The 20140-nt window shown below is 38.5% G+C and overlaps 1 protein-coding gene across 1 annotated transcript in view; it reads right to left on the bottom strand.

The window, feature by feature from the left end:
• SLC9D1 (solute carrier family 9 member D1) overlaps positions 1-20140 on the bottom strand; it is a 52618-nt gene that overhangs the window by 17077 nt on the left and 15401 nt on the right. Inside the window, 4 exon segments of the mRNA XM_085881292.1 lie at positions 678-878; positions 1399-1578; positions 2032-2199; positions 4808-5212. Of these exon segments, the coding sequence (XP_085737418.1) occupies positions 678-878; positions 1399-1578; positions 2032-2199; positions 4808-5110 (852 nt within the window). The 5' untranslated portion in view covers positions 5111-5212.

Below are 20140 nucleotides of genomic sequence, written 5' to 3'. Positions count from 1 at the left end.
GGAGCGACTATTTGGTTTAACATAGACTTAGATTGCAAGGACTAGAACTGGAAACATCAAAATGCTTTCCAGAAGTTGTTGTGACCGATTTTACAGCCATTTTTCCCTGCTGTGCAGGGGTTGGGCTTTTTCTTGAGGCAATGTTTAATGGCCGGATGCCCTTCCTGACGCCAACCCTGGTCGCCTCTTACGACACACAGGGATATGGTACACCTATTCTAACCGGGGCATACACCGGGACCAGTACTCACTGGTACTCATTTTGACGACCTCAGAAGGATGACAGGCTGAGTCAACCCCCTGGTGTTAATTCAGCAGCCAACGGGGCTTGAACTCAGGTCCCTGGGATCCCAAGCCACCACCCTAACCACTAAGCCAACACCAGGCTTCAAAATGCTTTCCAGAAGGAATTGCATTAAAAAAAAAAACAATGATAATAAAAAAATCACAGAAACAAGTGAGGCATCCCAAGACGTGAAGCAACATCATGCCCTCTTTTCTGCGATTTATATACCGATTACAACACAAGTAAATTGCTATGACTCCAAGGAGCCAAACATGGGATGTAAAACCATCACATCCAAAAATCCGATACTTTCTTTGTTATCGTTTTCACGGCTTCCAGACAAAATATTCTGCATGCCAGAAACAAGGAAATGGGAACAATGTTGGCAAACCTTGATGAAATGGTGATCGGAGCGTGGGATGGTGGAGTCACGTGGCCGAGTCAGAATGTACTGATTGTTCATCGAGTCGATAAGCATGCTCAGGCCGAGATCATTGATGTGATCGTCTATCAAGGTTCCGTTAAATTCCCTCTGCTGGTCCGAATCCATGCCAGCGACGCGCAGCACGGCTTCCACATTAACTCCCCTCACCTGTCATGTTGCATCCAACAGATATACTGACATGTTTCAACAACTACCACAATATTGCCTGCAAAATACAATAGACAGGCGTTTAATCTTAGCCACCTGGTACTGCAAAAGGACACACATAGTGAGGCAATCCAGGTCGGATTTAATTACTTCACAAGGATTTAAGGACACATTGCACAAACATTAAATTTGAGCATTCATTTGTGTAACAATCGCAAAAAAGAAAAACGATTGCTATTTGGACCAAGTGCCCAATTGGTGTCCATTACCCTGTTCCACTAGTCTCAGAGGGGCAAATGGCTTTGGCAAAAGCTCTACCTTGTTTCAATTGCAGCACTCAAATACAGGAGTGGTTGTCATGGCCAATTTCCTGTCGCCCCTTTACATGGAAGTGCATGGCACCATGTTCAATGAGATGGCATCAACAACTGGTACGTCTGATTCTTGGAGTTGATTAATGTTTGTGCGACATGCCTCTGACATGACATTGTATGTAGTTTGATTGGATTTGTATGCTCACAAGCTTGCTGTTGTCAAATGCGTGTTCCTGGATCTCCTCCTCGAGCCGGTCGGCTGCCATCCGCACATCCTCCAGCAGGCTGTCCACCAGAGAACGACTGCTGTTTCTGACGCGCTGTCGTTTGAGTGCCTCCGCTTTGTGTCGCTCAGCTGCAGAAAGCTCGATATACTCTTCTTCTTCCTGAAATGCCAAGTTTTTGTAATTGCTTTAACATTTGCAATTTTAACCAGACTCGGTAGTATAATGGTTGGAGCGTCCGCTCCGAGTCTGGGAGGTCGGTGGTTCAAACCCCGACTGAGTCGTACCAAAGACTTTAAAATGTGCTGCTTACTTGCTTGACATTCAGCATTCACAACGATAAGAGCACAATCACCATAGGTAACCATAGGTTACCTCTCCTTAATGCTGTTCTCTCCAAAATTGTCAGTATATAATATGTCCACAAGTAACCGAATAACCCACTGTCAAATGTACCAAAGCTAAGATCCTCAATGATCCTAACACAAACCTTCACACACGTATATCGGATAAAAACAGACAATTAAAAATGAAAGACAGTATATCTAGAGATACATAGTAAACAAAATGATCTAAAGAAGCATTTCTGTTCAATGCCTCGGGCTGGTGATATACCTTGATGGCAGCTTCTCTCAGAGCCTCGAGGCGCTGTTTACTGCTTTCTTTCATGTTCAGGAGGTCATGGTAATCTCCCTGTAAGGCACGGTGAAGCCCCAGCACAGCCTGAAAAATGGAAGCCTCGCTCTCGTTCAGCTCCTTCTGAATGATTTCCAGCGTGTGAACCTGAAGGCAAATGTACATAACCGTCCACACAGTTTGCACATTCCTTATAGGGTACAGCACTTACGGAGAGCAGTAAGGGTTCATTGGAATCCCAACTCTGATACTGAGAATAAAAACTTGTCCAAGGTAATACCGATAATCCCGAATTTAGAAAGGTGCATTAAAATGATCGTTAATTAAATTAAAATAAATAAATAAATGTCATTGATAATAATCTATACTACTAAATGTGTGTCAGTCAGTCAGTGTGTCTCCTCCATAACTCCAAAACCATGAAACCTTGCAGCCTGGAACTTTGCAAGCATACTAATAAAACTCCAAGGGAGTGCATGAGTGAAAATTGAGTGTTTGGGTTAATTAAAACCACTTTTGTAGATAATTAAAGGCATTATTTAATTATATTCTTTGTCAGGTGCATCCTTGGCCACCTTGCTCTCGATGGGGTCTCAAAGCGAATTCTCCGTTCCCTCACTGGGGTTTAATTCGCCATTTTGTTCGGCCTACTCTGCAATGCCTTGAGTTGGAACAGGTCGCAAAGATTTCCTAACGATAAAGTTTTTTGTTTTTTTTCCCCACTTTCCTCACTCATGTTATCGAATGCCTGATCATCATACCTACGAATCGCTGGATACATTACAATGCTTATAAACGGCTGGAGATGCCAGCATTTGTGGCTATATTTCATTTCCGCACATTCCATAATCTCGAGAATCTCTTAAACTTGACTGAATTACAAAAATTTCAGCTCCAGAATTGAACTTAGTCGCATTTCGGACTGCTAAAAAAGTTTTGATTTGTCAACTTCGGACATGGCTTGGGCGTTTCCGGGTGCATGGGTTTATATCACCAATCGGTAATCACTTGCCAAGCCAGGCGTTCCAATTGAGTGCTTGCTTGAGTGCTTAAGCCACTTGATGAGCGCTCACCAAACTGTTTGGTTCTTCATTTAAAAGCCACCAGAAGTAAGACCTGTCACTTCACTTATGGAAATACCCATTTTTGTGTAATTGCTAAAAAATAAAAATAATAACTTTCACCCTTTAAAATCGTGTGAATAATTTTTTGAAATATCAGCTGCTTTTTGCATCCTTTTCTCACCTGTGTTGCAAGTGGAGTGACCTGCTTTGTAATACATTAAAAGGCGGTGCATAATCAGCGTTTTCTGAATCTAATCGATATGAGAAACGGGATTGAATGAGACCAACATTATTTTAAGTGAAGGAGATGAAGGAGGAGGGAGATTTTCCACCCGGTTTTATATAGAACATGGCAGTTAAAAAGAAAACGTTGCCGTTTGGGCAAGTTTTATCACCCCGGTAATGTCATGGTACCTTGCCTAACCTCCCCTCATGCTTCCTTCCATTGCCATTACGCTGACTTTCCCTCCTCGTGCTGCCTTGCCCTCCCTCTCCTCTCATTGCCTTCCCTTCCCTCCCCTCAAGCTGCATTCCCTTCCCCCTCCCATCACGCTATCCTCCTCCCAAACCCCCTCCCCTATCCACCCGCATGGACAACTCCTGGCGGTCTTTGTGTGCTGTATTAACGTGCTGTTTTAACGTACCCCATTTCGGTCAATCCTGCACTAATCCCCCACCCCCCTTCTCCACAAGTCCCAATGTTAAACGCAAGTCGAGAACCCTCCCCTCACACTTACCCTCTCCCAAACCCCCTCCCCTTCCCACTTTCCCCTCTTCCTCACTCCCACCCCCTCTTACCTCCTCCCAAACCCCTCCCCACTTTCCCCTCTTCCTCACTCCACCCCCCTCCTGGAGTGTATAGCGACGTTTGGTGAGGCGTCGCTCTCCCCACCACCACCTCCCTCGCTCTTCCCCGTTTCCTAGCTCCCCCTTCCTCACCCCTCATAGCTCCCCCACCCCTCCTCCCTCCTTGCTCCCCCTACTTCCCCTCTCCTCTCTCACTCCTCCCTCTCCTCACTCCCCCCTCCCTTCTCCTTCCCCCCATCCCCTTGCCCTCCTCTCTCTATCCTTCCCCTCCCTCACTTTCCCACTCCTCCCCCTCTATACATCTCCCACTCCTCCCACCCCACCCTGTTAAGGGGACCATTTAGGACTGATGGTTTCGTTTTGAATTTAAAACAGTTTCTCCAGAGTGTAGCATGTATGAATCAGATTCGGAGTGAGCCAACCGGAGGGGTGCAAAGGTTGCTACATGTACGAGCATCCATGCATGCAGACAGGTCTTTGCCAGGTCGATAGTGTGGGTTATAAATCCTCCCGTCCGGTTTTATATAAAACACCGTGGTTAAAAAGAAAATGTTGCTGTTTGGCTGTGTTTTATTGGCCTTCCCTTTCCCTCGTGCTGCCTTCCCTTTCCCCAACCCTCTTCGCTCCCCCTCCACATGCTCACTCTCCCCCCTCTCTCCCTCCCCTCTCTCCCTCCCCTTCTCTTTCTTTCCCCTCTTCTTCTCCCCTCTCTTCGTATTCCCATCAACAAAGCAACAGGTGGTATTTGCTGGTAAGAAATAAATAAATAACCAGAATATGATAATGTGCAAAATTTTAAATGGTGCAAAATCACAAGTGTAATAAATGTGGTGGATGTAACGAAGAGACAAATATCACAAGGTGAACAGTTTAACTTAATTTACCTGGAAGATACGTTCCTCCACAGACAAACTGTCATCTTTGGCCACGGTATCCGTAGCAGCTTGAAGTCGGTTTATAGCTACGGCTTTTTGATGGAGCAATGCTGCAACTCTACGGCATACGTCTGCAGCTACCACATTGCTGTGCTGTGGAACCAATGCCTTTGGCTGCACCCCAGGCTTTCCATGGTGCAGCTGGATTGCCTGGACAGCTACGGGTCCGTGATCAGCTGACCTCGTGCTCGATGGACCAAGGAAAACGATTTCCAGCAAAAGTAACAAATGGGTGCTGGTTTGTAGCCACATGGCTCACAGGTTGCCTTTCAATGCTGAAATACAACCTGGAGCGGTGGTGTGGCAGATCCAACAAGATGCATCTCTATCGCCCAACAGCGCGAGGAAAAGAGCCTGGTAAGGGTTTCGGTCAAAGGTTGAAAAGGGCATATGAGGAGCGCATCAAGTACAAAATAATAATACAAAGTCTCTCATCAAGAAATAACAGTGAAAAAAAAACTTAACAAACAAAGTAAATGAAATAGATTACAAGTCACTGTTAATAATTCCACGATCTGACAATTACAATTTACAAATATGGCTCAGGAATGTGATAAAAAAAAAAGTCAGTAGAGGATGTCTTTTGTGGGGGAGGGGAGTAGTTGGGGATGGTGAGGATGGTTCTACTAATTAAAAAGTAGATTCCCAGGGCAAATTAATCCAAAAGCACGCGCACACACTTCTTCTCTATCCAGTCGGAAAACTGAAATCTAACTTTCTTTTTAACACAATTCACATCTGGTATTGGCATTCAATTGTGTAGGGGCTGCTCAACACTTCCTGTCAATTGACCCCAATCCTTATTATGATTCACAGACAGGTGTTTGTTTGCTTGTTTGTTTGTCGCACTACTCCTCATACAGTTCTGAGCCAGTTACATTGCAGACTTGCTGCAGAGGATGAGCATGACCCGAGTTAGTGTTTCGGGGTGTTTCTATCTTTGCCGGTGGTCTTGGGATGGGGGCAAGGGCCATGCAAATTCTCAATGTAAATGTGTATCGTGTAGCGCCGCCTACAGGTGGGAGAGGGTATTACAAGTCTCCAACATTTACAGTGCAGTGTTCCTGTCCCCACGTTGTCCAGTACCATGAGGTGTTTTGAATTACAAGCAGTATGTATGTTTTTACGTCATGCACGTAACCCAGGTTATTTATTTTATTTTTGGGAGTGATTGAAACAGCTGTCAGTTGCCTATACACCATCCAAATTTCTGTACATGTCAGAAGAACGTGTTGGTTGTTTGGAACAAGATTGCCTGTACGGGGTGGGTACTCCGCTAGTTTGCCGAATTTCCTGAAGCAGCAGATCTTGTCCTGAAGCAGATCTTGCAGAAAGCTGTTCATTGAATCAGGATAAATAAATAAACGAGTTCCCTTCCAAGGAAGTTCAATGCAGGAGGAGGCCATTAGGGCCCTCAAGCCTGCCCAACACTTGTTTGTCTGTGCTCTGTCTTTTTAAAATGCTGAGTGTCAAACAAGGAAGCAGCAAATACCATTTTAAAGTGTTTGGTATGACTCGGCTGGGATTCTAACGAACGACCTCGCACAAATGGAGTGGACACTTTAACCATTACACCACTGAGTCTAATGAATGAGAATTGACCTGTTAGTGATCCCATCTGAACCCCTGACTCATGATGTGGGGAACATGGGTTCAAATGACAAATACCAATTGTTTGTCCATTGTCCATTCATGTTCTTGGTATTCATGTCCACATGCAATGAAGTCGAGTAATGTGTTTGTCCTCCATGTGATACATATACATGATCCTTCGTGAGAGCCTCATCTCAATGTTCAAAAAGTTATTCTGAAGAATGTGAACGAGTTTGTATGCAGAGTGTATGTGCTGTATTCTGGATCTGTCTGTCTTCCCATGAAAATAAAGCACTGAGACATAAAGTGATTAAAAAGGGGGCAGGGTGTAAAAACCAATTGTCCACATCTGCAATTCCACTGGGAAAGGGGGGGAGGGGCGGGCCATAAAACCAATTGTCCACATCTGCATTTCCATTGGGGAAGAGCAGGGGGGGGAGGGACGGGCCATAAAACCAATTGTCCACATCTGCAATTCCACTGGGGAAGGGGGGGAGGGGCGGGCCATAAAACCAATTGTCCACATCTGCATTTCCACTGGGGGGAGGGGCGGGGCATAAAACCAATTGTCCACATCTGCATTTCCACTGGGGGGAAGGGGGACCATAAAACCAATTGTCCACATCTGTATTCCCACTGGGGGGGGGTGGAGGTTATTTATATATTTATATTTAACTAGAAGGGGTTACCATTGCCAACCTATGAACTGACCAAACAAACGTTGGTCTGAATGAGATAAGTTTGATGTGTATAAAGAGAGTCCGTTTTAAGTTTGATGTTGTGTATAAAGAGAGCCCGTTTTAAGTTTGATGTTGTGTATAAAGAGAGCCCGTTTTAAGTTTGATGTTGTGTATAAAGAGAGCCCGTTTTAAGTTTGATGTTGTGTATAAAGAGAGCCCGTTTTAAGTTTGATGTCGTGTATAAAGAGAGCCCGTTTTAAGTTTGATGTCGTGTATAAAGAGAGCCCGTTTTAAGTTCGATGTGTATAAAGAGAGTCCGTTTTAAGTTTGATGTTGTGTATCAAGAGAGTCCGTTTTAAGTTTGATGTTGTGTATAAAGAGAGCCCGTTTTAAGTTTGATGTTGTGTATAAAGAGAGTCCGTTTTAAGTTTGATGTTGTGTATAAAGAGAGCCCGTTTTAAGTTTGATGTGTATAAAGAGAGTCCGTTTTAAGTTCGATGTGTATAAAGAGAGTCCGTTTTAAGTTTGATGTTGTGTATAAAGAGAGCCCGTTTTAAGTTTGATGTTGTGTATAAAGAGAGTCCGTTTTCAGTTTGATGTTGTGTATAAAGAGAGCCCGTTTTAAGTTTGATGTGTATAAAGAGAGTCCGTTTTCAGTTTGATGTTGTGTATAAAGAGAGCCCGTTTTAAGTTTGATGTGTATAAAGAGAGTCCGTTTTCAGTTTGATGTTGTGTATAAAGAGAGCCCGTTTTAAGTTTGATGTTGTGTATAAAGAGAGTCCGTTTTAAGTTTGATGTTGTGTATAAAGAGAGTCCGTTTTCAGTTTGATGTTGTGTATAAAGAGAGTCTGTTTTAAGTTTGATGTTGTGTATAAAGAGAGTCCGTTTTAAGTTTGATGTTGTGTATAAAGAGAGTCCGTTTTAAGTTTGATGTTGTGTATAAAGAGAGCCCGTTTTAAGTTTGATGTGTATAAAGAGAGTCCGTTTTAAGTTTGATGTTGTGTATAAAGAGAGTACGTTTTAAGTTTGATGTGTATAAAGAGAATCCGTTTTGTTTGATGTTGTGTATAAAGAGAGTCCGTTTTAAGTTTGATGTGTATAAAGAGAGCCCGTTTTAAGTTTGATGTTGTGAACAAAGAGAGCCCGTTTTAAGTTTGATGTGTATAAAGAGAGCCCGTTTTAAGTTTGATGTGTATAAAGAGAGCCCGTTTTAAGTTTGATGTTGTGTATAAAGAGAGCCCGTTTTAAGTTTGATGTGTATAAAGAGAGCCCGTTTTAAGTTTGATGTTGTGTATAAAGAGAGTCCGTTTTAAGTTTGATGTGTATAAAGAGAGCCCGTTTGAAGTTTGATGTGTATAAAGAGAGCCCGTTTTAAGTTTGATGTTGTGTATAAAGAGAGCCCGTTTTAAGTTTGATGTGTATAAAGAGAGCCCGTTTTAAGTTTGATGTTGTGTATAAAGAGAGCCCGTTTTAAGTTTGATGTTGTGTATAAAGAGAGCCCGTTTTAAGTTTGATGTGTATAAAGAGAGCCCGTTTTAAGTTTGATGTTGTGTATAAAGAGAGCCCGTTTTAAGTTTGATGTTGTGTATAAAGAGAGCCCGTTTTAAGTTTGATGTTGTGTATAAAGAGAGCCCGTTTTAAGTTTGATGTTGTGTATAAAGAGAGCCCGTTTTAAGTTTGATGTGTATAAAGAGAGCCCGTTTTAAGTTTGATGTTGTGTATAAAGAGAGTCCGTTTTAAGTTTGATGTTGTGTATAAAGAGAGCCCGTTTTAAGATTGATGTTATGTATAAAGAGAGCCCGTTTTAAGTTTGATGTGTATAAAAAAAGCCCGTTTTAAGTTTGATGTTGTGTATAAAGAGTCCGTTTTAAGTTTGATGTTATGTATAAAGAGAGCCCGTTTTAAGTTTGATGTGTATAAAGAGAGTCCGTTTTAAGTTTGATGTGTATAAAGAGAGTCCATTTTAAGTTTGATGTGTATAAAGAGAGTCCGTTTTCAGTTTGATGTTGTGTATAAAGAGAGTCCATTTTAAGTTTGATGTTGTGTTTCAAGAGAGTCCGTTTTAAGTTTGATGTTATGTATAAAGAGAGCCCGTTTTAAGTTTGATGTGTATAAAGAGAGCCCGTTTTAAGTTTGATGTTGTGTATAAAGAGAGCCCGTTTTAAGTTTGATGTGTATAAAGAGAGTCCGTTTTAAGTTTGATGTTGTGTATAAAGAGAGTCCGTTTTAAGTTTGATGTTGTGTATAAAGAGAGTCCGTTTTAAGTTTGATGTGTATAAAGAGAGCCCGTTTTAAGTTTGATGTTGTGTATAAAGAGAGCCCGTTTTAAGTTTGATGTTGTGTATAAAGAGAGCCCGTTTTAAGTTTGATGTTGTGTATAAAGAGAGCCCGTTTTAAGTTTGATGTTGTGTATAAAGAGAGTCCGTTTTAAGTTTGATGTTGTGTATAAAGAGAGCCCGTTTTAAGTTTGATGTGTATAAAGAGAGCCCGTTTTAAGTTTGATGTTGTGTATAAAGAGAGCCCGTTTTAAGTTTGATGTGTATAAAGAGAGTCCGTTTTAAGTTTGATGTTGTGTATAAAGAGAGTCCGTTTTAAGTTTGATGTTGTGTATAAAGATAGTCCGTTTTAAGTTTGATGTGTATAAAGAGAGCCCGTTTTAAGTTTGATGTTGTGTATAAAGAGAGCCCGTTTTAAGTTTGATGTTGTGTATAAAGAGAGCCCGTTTTGAGTTTGATGTTGTGTATAAAGAGAGCCCGTTTTAAGCTTGATGTTGTGTATAAAGAGAGCCCGTTTTAAGTTTGATGTGTATAAAGAGAGCCTGTTTTAAGTTTGATGTTGTGTATAAAGAGAGCCCGTTTTAAGTTTGATGTTGTGTATAAAGAGAGCCCGTTTTAAGTTTGATGTGTATAAAGAGAGCCCGTTTTAAGTTTGATGTTGTGTATAAAGAGAGCCCGTTTTAAGTTTGATGTTGTGTATAAAGAGAGCCCGTTTTAAGTTTGATGTTGTGTATAAAGAGAGTCCGTTTTAAGTTTGATGTGTATAAAGAGAGCCCGTTTTAAGTTTGATGTTGTGTATAAAGAGAGCCCGTTTTAAGTTTGATGTGTATAAAGAGAGCCCGTTTTAAGTTTGATGTGTATAAAGAGAGCCCGTTTTAAGTTTGATGTGTATAAAGAGAGCCCGTTTTAAGTTTGATGTTGTGTATAAAGAGAGTCTGTTTTAAGTTTGATGTGTATAAAGAGAGTCCGTTTTAAGTTTGATGTTGTGTATAAAGAGTCCGTTTTAAGTTTGATGTGTATAAAGAGAGTCCGTTTTGTTTGATGTTGTGTATAAAGAGAGTCCGTTTTAAGTTTGATGTGTATAAAGAGAGCCCGTTTTAAGTTTGATGTTGTGTACAAAGAGAGCCCGTTTTAAGTTTGATGTGTATAAAGAGAGCCCGTTTTAAGTTTGATGTGTATAAAGAGAGCCCGTTTTAAGTTTGATGTTGTGTATAAAGAGAGTCCGTTTTAAGTTTGATGTTGTGTATAAAGAGAGCCCATTTTAAGTTTGATGTTGTGTATAAAGAGAGCCCATTTTAAGTTTGATGTGTATAAAGAGAGCCCGTTTTAAGTTTGATGTGTATAAAGAGAGCCCGTTTTAAGTTTGATGTTGTGTATAAAGAGAGCCCGTTTTAAGTTTGATGTTGTGTATAAAGAGAGCCCGTTTTAAGTTTGATGTTGTGTATAAAGAGAGCCCGTTTTAAGTTTGATGTGTATAAAGAGAGCCCGTTTTAAGTTTGATGTTGTGTATAAAGAGAGCCCGTTTTAAGTTTGATGTGTATAAAGAGAGCCCGTTTTAAGTTTGATGTTGTGTATAAAGAGAGCCCGTTTTAAGTTTGATGTTGTGTATAAAGAGAGCCCGTTTTAAGTTTGATGTTGTGTATAAAGAGAGCCCGTTTTAAGTTTGATGTTGTGTATAAAGAGAGCCCGTTTTAAGTTTGATGTTGTGTATAAAGAGATCCCGTTTTAAGTTTGATCTTGTGTATAAAGAGAGCCCGTTTTAAGTTTGATGTTATGTATAAAGAGAGCCCGTTTTAAGTTTGATGTGTATAAAGAGAGTCCGTTTTAAGTTTGATGTGTATAAAGAGAGTCCATTTTAAGTTTGATGTGTATAAAGAGAGTCCGTTTTCAGTTTGATGTTGTGTATAAAGAGAGTCCATTTTAAGTTTGATGTTGTGTTTCAAGAGAGTCCGTTTTAAGTTTGATGTTATGTATAAAGAGAGCCCGTTTTAAGTTTGATGTGTATAAAGAGAGCCCGTTTTAAGTTTGATGTTGTGTATAAAGAGAGCCCGTTTTAAGTTTGATGTGTATAAAGAGAGTCCGTTTTAAGTTTGATGTTGTGTATAAAGAGAGTCCGTTTTAAGTTTGATGTTGTGTATAAAGAGAGTCCGTTTTAAGTTTGATGTGTATAAAGAGAGCCCGTTTTAAGTTTGATGTTGTGTATAAAGAGAGCCCGTTTTAAGTTTGATGTTGTGTATAAAGAGAGCCCGTTTTAAGTTTGATGTTGTGTATAAAGAGAGTCCGTTTTAAGTTTGATGTTGTGTATAAAGAGAGCCCATTTTAAGTTTGATGTTGTGTATAAAGAGAGCCCGTTTTCAGTTTGATGATGTGTATAAAGAGAGTCCGTTTTAAGTTTGATGTTGTGTATAAAGAGAGTCCGTTTTAAGTTTGATGTTGTGTATAAAGAGAGCCCGTTTTAAGTTTGATGTGTATAAAGAGAGCCCGTTTTAAGTTTGATGTTGTGTATAAAGAGAGCCCGTTTTAAGTTTGATGGTGTGTATAAAGAGAGTCCGGTTTAAGCTTGATGTGTATAAAGAGTGCCCGCTTTAAGTTTGATGTTGTGTATAAAGAGAGCGCGTTTTAAGTTTGATGTGTATAAAGAGAGCCGTTTTAAGTTTGATGTTGTGTATAAAGAGAGCCCGTTTTAAGTTTGATGTTGTGTATAAAGAGAGCCCGTTTTAAGTTTGATGTGTATAAAGAGAGCCCGTTTTAAGTTTGATGTTGTGTATAAAGAGAGCCCGTTTTAAGTTTGATGTTGTGTATAAAGAGAGTCCGTTTTAAGTTTGATGTTGTGTATAAAGAGAGTCCGTTTTAAGTTTGATGTTGTGTATAAAGAGAGCCCGTTTTAAGTTTGATGTGTATAAAGAGAGCCCGTTTTAAGTTTGATGTTGTGTATAAAGAGAGCCCGTTTTAAGTTTGATGTGTATAAAGAGAGCCCGTTTTAAGTTTGATGTTGTGTATAAAGAGAGCCCGTTTTAAGTTTGATGTGTATAAAGAGAGCCCGTTTTAAGTTTGATGTTGTGTATAAAGAGAGCCCGTTTTAAGTTTGATGTTGTGTATAAAGAGAGCCCGTTTTAAGTTTGATGTGTATAAAGAGAGCCCGTTTTAAGTTTGATGTTGTGTATAAAGAGAGCCCGTTTTAAATTTGATGTCGTGTATAAAGAGAGCCCGTTTTAAGTTTGATGTGTATAAAGAGAGCCCGTTTTAAGTTTGATGTCGTGTATAAAGAGCTCGTTTTAAGTTTCATGATGTGTATAAAGAGAGCCCATTTTAAGTTTGATGATGTGTATAAAGAGCCCGTTTTAAGTTTGATGTTGTGTATAAAGAGAGCCCGTTTTAAGTTTGATGTCGTGTATAAAGAGAGCCCGTTTTAAGTTTCATGCTGTGTATGAAGAGAGCCCGTTTTAAGTTTGATGTTGTGTATAAAGAGAGCCCATTTTAAGTTTGATGTTGTGTATAAAGAGAGCCCATTTTAAGTTTGATGTTGTGTATAAAGAGAGCCCATTTTAAGTTTGATGTGTATAAAGAGAGCCCGTTTTAAGTTTGATGTTGTGTATAAAGAGAGCCCGTTTTAAGTTTGATGTTGTGTATAAAGAGAGCCCGTTTTAAGTTTGATGTGTATAAAGAGAGCCCGTTTTAAGTTTGATGTTGTGTATAAAGAGAGCCCATTTTAAGTTTGATGTTGTGTATAAAGAGAGCCCATTTTAAGTTTGATGTTGTGTATAAAGAGAGCCCATTTTAAGTTTGATGTGTATAAAGAGAGTCCGTTTTAAGTTTGATGTTGTGTATAAAGAGAGTCCGTTTTAAGTTTGATGTTGTGTATAAAGAGAGTCCGTTTTAAGTTTGATGTTGTGTATAAAGAGAGCCCGTTTTAAGTTTGATGTTGTGTATAAAGAGAGCCCGTTTTAAGTTTGATGTTGTGTATAAAGAGAGCCCGTTTTAAGTTTGATGTCGTGTATAAAGAGAGCCCGTTTTAAGTTTCATGTTGTGTATGAAGAGAGCCCGTTTTAAGTTTGATGTTGTGCATAAAGAGAGCCCGTTTTAAGTTTGATGTTGTGTATAAAGAGAGCCCGTTTTAACTTTGATGTGTATAAAGAGAGCCCGTTTTAAGTTTCATGTTGTGTATGAAGAGAGCCCGTTTTAAGTTTGATGTTGTGTATAAAGAGAGTCCGTTTTAAGTTTCATGATGTGTATAAAGAGAGCCCATTTTAAGTTTGATGATGTGTATAAAGAGCCCGTTTTAAGTTTGATGTGTATAAAGAGAGCCCGTTTTAAGTTTGATGTTGTGTATAAAGAGAGCCCGTTTTAAGTTTGATGTTGTGTATAAAGAGAGCCCGTTTTAAGTTTGATGTTGTGTATAAAGAGAGCCCGTTTTAAGTTTGATGTTGTGTATAAAGAGAGCCCGTTTTAAGTTTGATGTGTATAAAGAGAGCCCGTTTTAAGTTTGATGTTGTGTATAAAGAGAGCCCGTTTTAAGTTTGATGTTGTGTATAAAGAGAGCCCGTTTTAAGTTTGATGTTGTGTATAAAGAGAGTCCGTTTTAAGTTTGATGTTGTGTATAAAGAGAGTCCGTTTTAAGTTTGATGTGTATAAAGAGAGCCCGTTTTAAGTTTGATGTGTATAAAGAGAGCCCGTTTTAAGTTTGATGTTGTGTATAAAGAGAGCCCGTTTTAAGTTTGATGTTGTGTATAAAGAGAGCCCGTTTTAAGTTTGATGTGTATAAAGAGAGTCCGTTTTAAGTTTGATGTTGTGTATAAAGAGAGTCCCGTTTTAAGTTTGATGTTGTGTATAAAGAGAGTCCGGTTTAAGTTTGATGTTGTGTATAAAGAGAGTACGTTTTAAGTTTGATGTTGTATAAAGAGAGTCCGTTTTAAGTTTGATGTTGTATAAAGAGAGTCCGTTTTAAGTTTGATGTGTATAAAGAGAGCCCGTTTTAAGTTTGATGTGTATAAAGAGAGCCCGTTTTAAGTTTGATGTTGTGTATAAAGAGAGCCCGTTTTAAGTTTGATGTGTATAAAGAGAGCCCGTTTTAAGTTTGATGTTGTGCATAAAGAGAGCCCGTTTTAAGTTTGATGTGTATAAAGAGAGTCCGTTTTAAGTTTGATGTGTATAAAGAGAGCCCGTTTTAAGTTTGATGTTGTGTATAAAGAGAGCCCGTTTTAAGTTTGATGTGTATAAAGAGAGCCCGTTTTAAGTTTGATGTTGTGTATAAAGAGAGCCCGTTTTAAGTTTGATGTTGTGTATAAAGAGAGCCCGTTTTAAGTTTGATGTGTATAAAGAGAGCCCGTTTTAAGTTTGATGTTGTGTATAAAGAGAGCCCGTTTTAAGTTTGATGTGTATAAAGAGAGCCCGTTTTAAGTTTGATGTGTATAAAGAGAGCCCGTTTTAAGTTTGATGTTGTGTATAAAGAGAGTCCGTTTTAAGTTTGATGTTATGTATAAAGAGAGCCCATTTTAAGTTTGATGTGTATAAAGAGAGCCCGTTTTAAGTTTGATGTTGTGTATAAAGAGAGTCCGTTTTAAGTTTGATGTTGTGTATAAAGAGAGCCCGTTTTAAGTTTGATGTTATGTATAAAGAGAGCCCGTTTTAAGTTTGATGTGTATAAAGAGAGCCCGTTTTAAGTTTGATGTTGTGTATAAAGAGAGCCCGTTTTAAGTTTGATGTGTATAAAGAGAGCCCGTTTTAAGTTTGATGTGTATAAAGAGAGCCCGTTTTAAGTTTGATGTTGTGTATAAAGAGTCCGTTTTAAGTTTGATGTTATGTATAAAGAGAGCCCGTTTTAAGTTTGATGTGTATAAAGAGAGTCCGTTTTAAGTTTGATGTGTATAAAGAGAGCCCGTTTTAAGTTTGATGTGTATAAAGAGAGTCCGTTTTCAGTTTGATGTTGTGTATAAAGAGAGTCCATTTTCAGTTTGATGTTGTGTATAAAGAGAGTCCGTTTTAAGTTTGATGTTATGTATAAAGAGAACCCGTTTTAAGTTTGATGTGTATAAAGAGAGTCCGTTTTAAGTTTGATGTTGTGTATAAAGAGAGTCCGTTTTAAGTTTGATGTTGTGTATAAAGAGAGTCCGTTTTAAGTTTGATGTTGTGTATAAAGAGAGCCCGTTTTAAGTTTGATGTTGTGTATAAAGAGAGTCCGTTTTAAGTTTGATGTTGTGTATAAAGAGAGCCCGCTTTAAGTTTGATGTTGTGTATAAAGAGAGTCCGTTTTAAGGTTTTTAAGTTTGATGTGTATAAAGAGAGCCCGTTTTAAGTTTGATGTTGTGTATAAAGAGAGCCCGTTTTAAGTTTGATGTGTATAAAGAGAGTCCGTTTTAAGTTTGATGTTGTGTATAAAGAGAGTCCGTTTTAAGTTTGATGTTGTGTATAAAGAGAGTCCGTTTTAAGTTTGATGTGTATAAAGAGAGCCCGTTTTAAGTTTGATGTTGTGTATAAAGAGATCCCGTTTTAAGTTTGATGTTGTGTATAAAGAGAGCCCGTTTTGAGTTTGATGTTGTGTATAAAGAGAGCCCGTTTTAAGTTTGATGTTGTGTATAAAGAGAGCCCGTTTTAAGTTTGATGTGTATAAAGAGAGCCTGTTTTAAGTTTGATGTTGTGTATAAAGAGAGCCCGTTTTAAGTTTGATGTTGTGTATAAAGAGAGCCCGTTTTAAGTTTGATGTGTATAAAGAGAGTCCGTTTTAAGTTTGATGTGTATAAAGAGAGTCCGTTTTAAGTTTGATGTTGTGTATAAAGAGAGCCCGTTTTAAGTTTGATGTGTATAAAGAGAGCCCGTTTTAAGTTTGATGTGTATAAAGAGAGGCCGTTTTAAGTTTGATGTTGTGTATAAAGAGAGTCCGTTTTAAGTTTGATGTTATGTATAAAGAGAGCCCGTTTTAAGTTTGATGTGTATAAAGAGAGCCCGTTTTAAGTTTGATGTTGTGTATAAAGAGAGTCCGTTTTAAGTTTGATGTTGTGTATAAAGAGAGCCCGTTTTAAGTTTGATGTTATGTATAAAGAGAGCCCGTTTTAAGTTTGATGTGTATAAAGAGAGCCCGTTTTAAGTTTGATGTTGTGTATAAAGAGAGCCCGTTTTAAGTTTGATGTGTATAAAGAGAGCCCATTTTAAGTTTGATGTGTATAAAGAGAGTCCGTTTTAAGTTTGATGTGTATAAAGAGAGTCTGTTTTCAGTTTGATGTTGTGTATAAAGAGAGTCCATTTTAAGTTTGATGTTGTGTATAAAGAGAGTCCGTTTTAAGTTTGATGTTATGTATAAAGAGAGCCCGTTTTAAGTTTGATGTGTATAAAGAGAGCCCGTTTTAAGTTTGATGTTGTGTATAAAGAGAGCCCGTTTTAAGTTTGATGTGTATAAAGAGAGCCCGTTTTAAGTTTGATGTTGTGTATAAAGAGAGCCCGTTTTAAGTTTGATGTGTATAAAGAGAGCCCGTTTTAAGTTTGATGTGTATAAAGAGAGGCCGTTTTAAGTTTGATGTTGTGTATAAAGAGAGTCCGTTTTAAGTTTGATGTTATGTATAAAGAGAGCCCGTTTTAAGTTTGATGTGTATAAAGAGAGCCCGTTTTAAGTTTGATGTTGTGTATAAAGAGAGTCCGTTTTAAGTTTGATGTTGTGTATAAAGAGAGCCCGTTTTAAGTTTGATGTTATGTATAAAGAGAGCCCGTTTTAAGTTTGATGTGTATAAAGAGAGCTGCTTTAAGTTTGATGTTGTGTATAAAGAGAGCCCGTTTTAAGTTTGATGTGTATAAAGAGAGCCCGTTTTAAGTTTGATGTGTATAAAGAGAGTCCGTTTTAAGTTTGATGTGTATAAAGAGAGTCCGTTTTCAGTTTGATGTTGTGTATAAAGAGAGTCCATTTTAAGTTTGATGTTGTGTATAAAGAGAGTCCGTTTTAAGTTTGATGTTATGTATAAAGAGAGCCCGTTTTAAGTTTGATGTGTATAAAGAGAGCCCGTTTTAAGTTTGATGTTGTGTATAAAGAGAGCCCGTTTTAAGTTTGATGTGTATAAAGAGAGCCCGTTTTAAGTTTGATGTTGTGTATAAAGAGAGTCCTTTTTAAGTTTGATGTTGTGTATAAAGAGAGTCCGTTTTAAGTTTGATGTGTATAAAGAGAGCCCGTTTTAAGTTTGATGTTGTGTATAAAGAGAGCCCGTTTTAAGTTTGATGTTGTGTATAAAGAGAGTCCGTTTTAAGTTTGATGTTGTGTATAAAGAGAGTCCGTTTTAAGTTTGATGTTGTGTATAAAGAGAGCCCGTTTTAAGTTTGATGTGTATAAAGAGAGCCCGTTTTAAGTTTGATGTTGTGTATAAAGAGAGCCCGTTTTAAGTTTGATGTGTATAAAGAGAGTCCGTTTTAAGTTTGATGTTGTGTATAAAGAGAGTCCGTTTTAAGTTTGATGTTGTGTATAAAGAGAGCCCGTTTTAAGTTTGATGTTGTGTATAAAGAGAGTCCGTTTTAAGTTTGATGTGTATAAAGAGAGCCCGTTTTAAGTTTGATGTTGTGTATAAAGAGAGTCCGTTTTAAGATTGATGTGTATAAAGAGAGCCCGTTTTAAGTTTGATGTTGTGTATAAAGAGAGCCCGTTTTAAGTTTGATGTGTATAAAGAGAGTCCGTTTTAAGTTTGATGTTGTGTATAAAGAGAGTCCGTTTTAAGTTTGATGTTGTGTATAAAGAGAGTCCGTTTTAAGTTTGATGTGTATAAAGAGAGCCCGTTTTAAGTTTGATGTTGTGTATAAAGAGATCCCGTTTTAAGTTTGATGTTGTGTATAAAGAGAGCCCGTTTTGAGTTTGATGTTGTGTATAAAGAGAGCCCGTTTTAAGTTTGATGTTGTGTATAAAGAGAGCCCGTTTTAAGTTTGATGTGTATAAAGAGAGCCTGTTTTAAGTTTGATGTTGTGTATAAAGAGAGCCTGTTTTAACTTTGATGTTGTGTATAAAGAGAGCCCGTTTTAAGTTTGATGTTGTGTATAAAGAGAGCCCGTTTTAAGTTTGATGTGTATAAAGAGAGTCCGTTTTAAGTTTGATGTTGTGTATAAAGAGAGCCCGTTTTAAATTTGATGTCATGTATAAAGAGAGCCCGTTTTAAGTTTGATGTGTATAAAGAGAGGCCGTTTTAAGTTTGATGTTGTGTATAAAGAGAGTCCGTTTTAAGTTTGATGTTATGTATAAAGAGAGCCCGTTTTAAGTTTGATGTGTATAAAGAGAGCCCGTTTTAAGTTTGATGTTGTGTATAAAGAGAGTCCGTTTTAAGTTTGATGTTGTGTATAAAGAGAGCCCGTTTTAAGTTTGATGTTATGTATAAAGAGAGCCCGTTTTAAGTTTGATGTGTATAAAGAGAGCCCGTTTTAAGTTTGATGTTGTGTATAAAGAGAGCCCGTTTTAAGTTTGATGTTGTGTATAAAGAGAGCCCGTTTTAAGTTTGATGTGTATAAAGAGAGTCCGTTTTAAGTTTGATGTGTATAAAGAGAGTCTGTTTTCAGTTTGATGTTGTGTATAAAGAGAGTCCATTTTAAGTTTGATGTTGTGTATAAAGAGAGTCCGTTTTAAGTTTGATGTTATGTATAAAGAGAGCCCGTTTTAAGTTTGATGTGTATAAAGAGAGCCCGTTTTAAGTTTGATGTTGTGTATAAAGAGAGCCCGTTTTAAGTTTGATGTGTATAAAGAGAGCCCGTTTTAAGTTTGATGTTGTGTATAAAGAGAGCCCGTTTTAAGTTTGATGTGTATAAAGAGAGCCCGTTTTAAGTTTGATGTGTGTATAAAGAGAGGCCGTTTTAAGTTTGATGTTGTGTATAAAGAGAGTCCGTTTTAAGTTTGATGTTATGTATAAAGAGAGCCCGTTTTAAGTTTGATGTGTATAAAGAGAGCCCGTTTTAAGTTTGATGTTGTGTATAAAGAGAGTCCGTTTTAAGTTTGATGTTGTGTATAAAGAGAGCCCGTTTTAAGTTTGATGTTATGTATAAAGAGAGCCCGTTTTAAGTTTGATGTGTATAAAGAGAGCCCGTTTTAAGTTTGATGTTGTGTATAAAGAGAGCCCGTTTTAAGTTTGATGTGTATAAAGAGAGCCCGTTTTAAGTTTGATGTGTATAAAGAGAGTCCGTTTTAAGTTTGATGTGTATAAAGAGAGTCCGTTTTCAGTTTGATGTTGTGTATAAAGAGAGTCCATTTTAAGTTTGATGTTGTGTATAAAGATATTATACACAACATTAAAGTGGGATTGCACCAAGGATCGACTCTGAGCCCTTTCCTGTTTGCAATGGTGATGGACAGGTTGACGGACGAGATCAGACTGGAGTCTCCATGGACCATGATGTTCGCGGATGACATCATGATCTGTAGGGAGAGTAGGGAGCAGGCTGAATCGAGCCTTGAGAGGTGGAGGTACGCACTGGAGAGAAGGGGAATGTTGGTCAGTAGGAGAAAGACGGAGTGCATGTGCGTAAATGAGAGGGAGGGTGGTGGTATGGTGCGGTTGCAAGGAGTTGAGGTGGGGAAGGTGGATTGGTTTAAATACTTGGGATCAACTGTCCAAAGTAACGGAGAGTGTGGGAGAGAAGTGAAAAAGAGAGTGCAGGCAGGATGGAGTGGGTGGAGAAGAGTTGCAGGGGTGATTTGTGACAGAAGGGTAGCTGCAAGAGTGAAGGGGAAAGTATACAAGACGGTAGTGAGACCAGCTATGTTGTATGGTTTGGAGGCGGTGGCG

Source organism: Eptatretus burgeri, chromosome 5, assembly GCF_056783735.1.
Source record: "Eptatretus burgeri isolate ZD-2024b chromosome 5, Ebu_testis_v1, whole genome shotgun sequence".
Lineage (NCBI taxonomy): Eukaryota > Metazoa > Chordata > Myxini > Myxiniformes > Myxinidae > Eptatretus > Eptatretus burgeri.
The sequence above is the reverse complement of the archived record's forward strand: the minus strand, read 5'-3'. Positions and strand labels throughout refer to the sequence as shown.